The 6,723-nt window shown below is 43.8% G+C and overlaps 1 protein-coding gene across 1 annotated transcript; it reads left to right on the top strand.

Annotated features, from left to right (window-relative positions):
• The first annotated feature begins 342 nt into the window (after positions 1 to 342).
• On the top strand, positions 343 to 6,320 carry HINT1 (histidine triad nucleotide binding protein 1). The gene is made up of 3 exons (XM_005557688.3): positions 343 to 565; positions 2,993 to 3,097; positions 6,001 to 6,320. The coding sequence occupies exons 1-3, from the start codon at positions 455 to 457 to the stop codon at positions 6,163 to 6,165; spliced, it is 381 nt and encodes a 126-aa protein (XP_005557745.1). The 5' UTR covers positions 343 to 454; the 3' UTR covers positions 6,166 to 6,320.
• The last annotated feature ends 403 nt before the right edge of the window (positions 6,321 to 6,723 follow it).

The raw sequence follows: 6,723 nt of genomic DNA, 5'->3' as shown, positions 1-6,723 counted from the left end.
GAGAGAAAAAAATCTGAAGAGAGGACTTAAAATCTGCTGCAGCAGCAAGACCTTAAATAATCTAAGCGCTAAATTGCAGCCAGCACCACTTGAATTGTCAAATCTTGTCAGTTACAGTATCCAACTTTCCCTACAAGCGTCCATAGGCAGACGAAGGGTTTATACCAGTAACTCCATTCCCCAGGAGACAAGAAAGGAGGCTAGAAAAACGACTTAGCAATCTCCTTGGAGCTCAAGACCAGGAACTTCCCCCTGCCCGTCCCTGCCGCAGTTCCTGCGGAGCTCCGGCACGCTGGCCGCTCTCGCAGCCCCGGTCGCCAGTGCGCACGCGCAGGATTCACTGGGGCGCAGGCACCGGCGCAGGCTTGGCTGCGCCCTCTCGCGCCGCACGCTCCGCGGGTTCCTCCCTCCTTTCGAGCCTCTACCCTGGCCGCCGCGCGGGAGAGAGGCCGAGATGGCAGATGAGATTGCCAAGGCTCAGGTCGCTCGGCCTGGTGGCGACACGATCTTCGGGAAGATCATCCGCAAGGAAATACCAGCCAAAATCATTTTTGAGGATGACCGGGTAGGTACCGTGAACCACCTCGCTCGCCTGCTGAGGTGGGGTATCGTCCCCGGATCCTCGGGTTTCTCGCGGAGGGACAGGAGGGGTCGCGAGTGCAGCGGCGATGGCAGGGGACCTGGCCGCCCTGGCCCAGTGGGCCCCCAGCCAGGGGACAGGGCCCGGGCACTCCGAGGCGGCCTGCCGGCGCGTGCCGGCGCTCCGGTTACTCGTTATCTGCCCCGGGCGCGGGCCAGGACGCCGGGCGTCCTGGGTGCGGCACCGCGGGGCCTGGGCGCGTGTCGGAGCGCACTGAGGCCCCCGCGTGGGAGCCCGCCGGCTCCCCGGCTGCCTCGGACCTCGCCTGTATCAGGAATCTCGAAATCTCGCCAGCGCTCTGCCTGACAGAGAGAAACCCGATCGCGCCCTGACTCATGCCCAATCTCCGCGATCTCCCGCGCACAGCCGGCCTGCCAGGGCCGGCCGTTCCTGGGCGCTGCTCGGCATGGCATTGTGCTCCAGGGCCTCGGGGCGCGGGGAGGTGCGCGGACCGGCTGGGCCTGCCGGCCTCCTCCGCGGTGTGCGGTTTGCCACCTCACCGCTACCCCATCCCTGTCTCCACCCTAAGCCGTACCCTGGGCTGGCGAGGCGATCTCCTGAGAGAAGAAGTGGGCCCGCGTCTGGGATTTGCTTTCGGTTGACCTCTCCCGCTGAACGTGTCGGGCCTACAAACAGCTGAATGATTCCTTTTATATTCAACAGGAAGTAATTTTAAGCCAAGAGACTGAGACTGTAGTTTTTGTTGACTTCTTGTAGGTGAAATCCCATGTGACTTTGAGATATATTGTGTAAATTATTTAGTGGACAGTTGTATTTTTGGGATTGGATCTCAGATAAAGCTGGGCAGATTGGATGATTTAGATAGAACAATTTTGTAAACAGTTTTGTTAAATTTAGGAAATATGAAATATAAGAAAAACATTTATTCTACTAGTGTCGTTTAGTTAGATTCAAAACGTTATCAAAGATTTAATTAGGTTCCTCCAGGCGAATTTTTTAAAAAAACTTTGTCTCTACTCAGGGGTAATTCTTTGGTTTTAGAAAAAATATTTCTTTTTAAAGTTTGCAGTTGCCTTTGAGAAATGGTTGTTGAAAAATTTACATTTGAACCACCGAAGTCCAACTGTATAACAGCAGGAAGCAGTCTAAATGAATCAGCATTTTGTAGGGAGTACCCAGTAGAATTACTCCTGAGACAAATAAGTGTGGATGGGTTTTATTAAAACAGTTTTCACTTCAGCAGTGAGCAAGAGATACAAAAAAAAGATATTAATGTCGTGCGTCTATTTACAGACACTGTGTTAAATAGTCTAAATGCCGAAGAGTATGTATCATATATGTACTCTTCAGTTTTACACAAAAGGATAGGTATATTTCTTAAATAGTTGAGTAAAGTGAGAATAGATATTAATCAAATAGCAGACAAATACGTAGTTAAAAAACTGATTGCTATCATAAAGAAAACACACACACACACACACACACACACACAGGAAATTGCACAACTAGGACTCTGACCTGGGAGTAATGGGACGGGGAGGGGAATCAGAGGTTTTTTTCTGTTTTTTTTCTTTTTTCTTCCAGAAATCATATATGTGCTGGGAATGGAATGGCGGGATGACTAGCAGTTTAAGTTAGAAGTTGGGGTTTGGAGGGGGAGAGGATCACTGAAAAAGCTTTGAGGGCGGAAAGCTCAGAAGGACAGTTCCACGTGAAGAGTTGCAGGAGATCTGGAGAGGCAGACAAGGATTAGCATGGCCAATTTCTGTGCATTCATTGGCTCCCAGTTTAAATGTCACTGCAGAGTTGTTGTCCCTAAACAATCTAAATCAGGCTTTTCCTGTAATAATCATTCATATTATCCTTTACTTTGTAACATGTATGACCTTTGGTGATTATACCTATATTTAAAGTTGGTCTTCCCATAAGACTTCCATGGAGTCTGGGTGCAGTTTGGGAGGCCAAGGCGGATGGATCACCTGAGGTCAGGAGTTTGAGACCAGCCTGGATAACATGGTGAAACCCTGTCTGTACAAAAACACAAAAAGTAACTGGGCATGATGGCACATGCCTGTAATCCCAGCTACTTGGGAGGCTGAGGCAAGAGAATCGCCTGAACCCAGGAGGCGGAGGTTGCAGTAAGCTGAGATCTTGCCATTGCACTCCAGCCTGGGTGACAGTGAGACTACATCTCAAAAAAAAAAAAAAACAAAAAAACAAAAAAACTTCCATGGAAAGGATCACGGCACCATTCGTAATGTGTACACTTCTGTTTTCTTAGCATCTAGTGCTCCCCATGTAGTTACTGTTCAGTAAATATTTGTTGAAATAAGTTTTATCCTACCAATATACTAAAAGTTTGATTTATTTATTTCTTTCCCTTTTCCCTAGTGCCTTGCTTTCCACGACATTTCCCCTCAAGCACCAACACATTTTCTGGTGATACCCAAGAAACATATATCCCAGATTTCTGCAGCAGAAGATGATGATGAAAGTGTAAGTAAATTTCTAACATGATTTATTTTCTTGCTTTTTAAATTGGGAGATTAATTTTGTCCTTAAAGTGCTGTCACATTTTCATCTTCCTAAGGTCATTATTAAGGAAAAACTAGAAAAACCATTAAGATTTCAATTGCCCAGCTGTTTTCCAAAGTTGCTGCATCATTTTGTATCCCACCAGCAATGAATGAGCATTCCATCTTCTCCATATCCTTATCAACACTTGCTATTATCTTTTTTTTTTTTTGAAATGGAGTCTTGGTCTGTCACCCAGGCTGGAGTGCAGTGGTGCCCCCGATCTTGGCTCACTGCAAACTCCGCCTCCCAGGTTCACACCATTCTCCTGCCTCAGCCTCCCGAGTAGCTGGGACTACAGGCGCCCGCCACCACACCTGGCTGATTTTTTGTATTTTTAGTAGAGATGGAATTTCACTGTGTTAATCAGGATGCTCTTGATCTCCTGACCTTGTGATTTGCCCTCCTCTGCCTCCCAAAGTGCTGGGATTACAGGCGTTAGCCACTGCACCTGGCCTATTGTATTCATAAAGTAAGCTAGAGAAAAGGTTATTAAGAAAATCGTAAGGAAGAGAAAATATATTTACTATTCATTAAGTGGAGTGAACCATAAAGGTCTTCATCCTTGTCATCTTCATGTTGAGTAGGCTGAGGAAGAGGAGGGGTTGGTCTAGCTATAGCTGTCTCAGGGGTGGCAGAGGCAGAAGAAAATTTGCCTATGGGTAGATCTGCACAGGTCAAACCCATGTTGTGCAAGGGTCAGTTGTATTTACTTGGGGATACTTTTTAAAGTGAGACGTTATTTCTGAAACTTAGAAACTTCAGGACATTAATTTTTAATTCAATATATTTGTACAAATCACAGAGTTCAAAGATTAGAGTGAGTACTTAATGGTAAAATACCATTTTATATGCAGTAACATTAAAACCTCAGAATACACTTTTTTTTTTTTTTTGAGACGGAATTTTGCTCTTGTTGCCCAGGTTGGAGTACAATGGCACAATCTCGGCTCACCACAACCTCTGCCTCCTGAGTAGCTGGGATTACAGGCATGTGCCATCACGCCTGGCTAATTTTGTATTTTTAGTAGGGACGAGGTTTCTCCATGTTGGTCAGGCTAGTCTCGAACTCCCAGCCTCAGGTGATCTGCCCACCTCGGCCTCCCAAAGTGCTGGGATTACAGGTGTGAGCCACCACGTCTGGCCCCAGAATACAAATTTTTACCATTTAGTATAATTAGACAGTCATGGCATTTTAAGGTCAGAGCTTCTTACTCCAATGCAGCTCTTTTCTATAAGGATAATAAAATGTGAATTTTTACTCAGTTAACATTCTAAATTGGTGTTTTAAGGTCAGCTCTTTTACTTAGAAGACAGTTGTTTGCCAGGAAACATTTACTGAACCAGTTTTAAAACTGCTCGGTACCTGCTGTACAAAATTTTATATAGATGCTCATCAACTTAAGATAGGGTTACATGCTGATAAACCCATCATAAGTTGAAAATACTGTATGTCTGTCGAAAATGCACATAATACACCTAACTTACTGAACATTATAGCCTAGCCTAGTCTAACTTAAGCTTGCTCAGAACATTTGACATTAACCTGCAGTTGGGCAAAATCATCTAATACAGAGCCTATTCTGTAACAAAGTTGAATATCTCATGTAAGAGTATTTTACTGCATATCACTAGTCTGGAAAAGGATCAAAATTTGAAGTATGGGTTCTCCTGAATGCATATCGCTTCCACACCATTGTAAAGTTGAAAAATCATAATTTCCCCAACTTACAATTTTTGTCCATTGTCCACCTGTACAATGGACCTCACTGCATAAATAAGGTAAGCGGAGTCCACTGTCCTGGGGCTTACTAAGGTAATGAGACTAGAAATGTAAGATTCTCTCCCTTCGCTCTTTTCTTGCCATAGGAATTAAAGGAGTTCCCTTTCCTGAGAGCTTTTTAGAATATTGAAGTTAACCTTCTCAACTTTTTTCTTTCACAATGGGAAAGCATAAGCAGTGAAATGGGAGTTGAAGTTCTTTGCTCTCGCCAACCTTCTCCCCTTTAACTTTTATAGGGAAGAAAACTGGCAACACACAAGTGGACTCCTTGTGTAAATAGAGACAAATTGACTGTAGATAGAACCAAAAAACAAACAGGATGACACAGTGAGACTAGGTATTTGCCACAGGATCCTACAAGTCCGCAGGCAATGCAATAGATCTGGTAGTGTTCACAGGAAAATCCATAATGGTCATAAGGAAATCATAAAGAAAGCAAGATGTCTTGCTTTATTAAGAAAACATAAACACTACTTGGAATATAATTAAAATTTTTTTTTGGTTTGGCATAGTGCCTTGTGCCTGTAATCCCAGTACTTCAGAGGTTAAGGTGGGCGGATTGCCCGAGCACAGGAGTTGAAGACCAGCCTGGGCAACATGGAGAAGCCCCGTCTCAACAAAAAAATACAAAAATTAGCCAGGTGTGGTGGCGTGTGCCTGTAGTCCCAGCCCCTTGGGTGGATGAGGCAGGAGGATCACTTCAACCTGGGAGGTCGAGGCTGCAGTGAGCTGAGATCATGCCACTGCACTCCAGCCTGAGTGACAGAACAAGACCCCGTCTCTTAAAAAAAAGAGTTTAATTGAACAGCAGATTTTACTTATAATTTGTTTCTTGAAATTAGTAATGATAAATGCCTAATCTTAATGGGTCTCCAGTTGTAGATTGTGCTCTGTTGGCATTAAGAGTTTCCAAATATTTGCTCAAAGGGGTGTGTTTCAGTGAGAGTTTTAAGATTTGATATTTCAGCTTGACAGTTTGTTATTTAATGTCAAGAAGTAATAAATTGCCTGTGCCTAAGAAACTTTTTTTTTCCTTTTCCAGCTTCTTGGACACTTAATGATTGTTGGCAAGAAATGTGCTGCTGATCTGGGCCTGAATAAGGGTTATCGAATGGTGGTGAATGAAGGTTCAGATGGTGGACAGTCTGTCTATCACGTTCATCTCCATGTTCTTGGAGGTCGGCAGATGCATTGGCCTCCTGGTTAAGCACGTTTTGGGGATAATTTTCTCTTCTCTAGGCAATGATTAAGTTAGGCAAGTTCCAGTATGTTAAGTAACACACTTATTTTTGCCTGTGTATGGAGAGATTCAAGAAATAATTTTAAAACCACATACATAATAAAAGACATTGTTGCATGGCTTATAGTCTCTCTGAATGTTGCATTTGTTATTTTAAAAATATATTTGTTGGAATATTTGAAGGTGGGTTTACAATTTTGGAGGTTTCTTGCTTTTTCTTCCCAAGGAGGACTCAACATATGAACATTGCATTGTTTTAATGGTGTTACTAGGCTTTGAAGACAAATAATGAGAGTTTATAAATTTAGCTTTAACTTTGAAATATCTTTCCAGGTTAAAATAGGTCCAAATTAGATTTTTAAGCTAATTCTCACGTTTTCTAAGAACATAGCAAATTGATGATTTTGGGTTTAGAAACAATGATTTTCACACCTGTAAATCCCAGCACTTTGGGAGGCTGAGGCGGGTGGATCACGAGGTCAGGAGATCGAGACCATCCTGGCTAACATGGTGAAACCCCATCTC

This window comes from Macaca fascicularis, chromosome 6 (genome assembly GCF_037993035.2).
Source record: "Macaca fascicularis isolate 582-1 chromosome 6, T2T-MFA8v1.1".
Classification (NCBI taxonomy): domain Eukaryota; kingdom Metazoa; phylum Chordata; class Mammalia; order Primates; family Cercopithecidae; genus Macaca; species Macaca fascicularis.
This window is presented reverse-complemented; position numbering and strand designations above follow the sequence as displayed.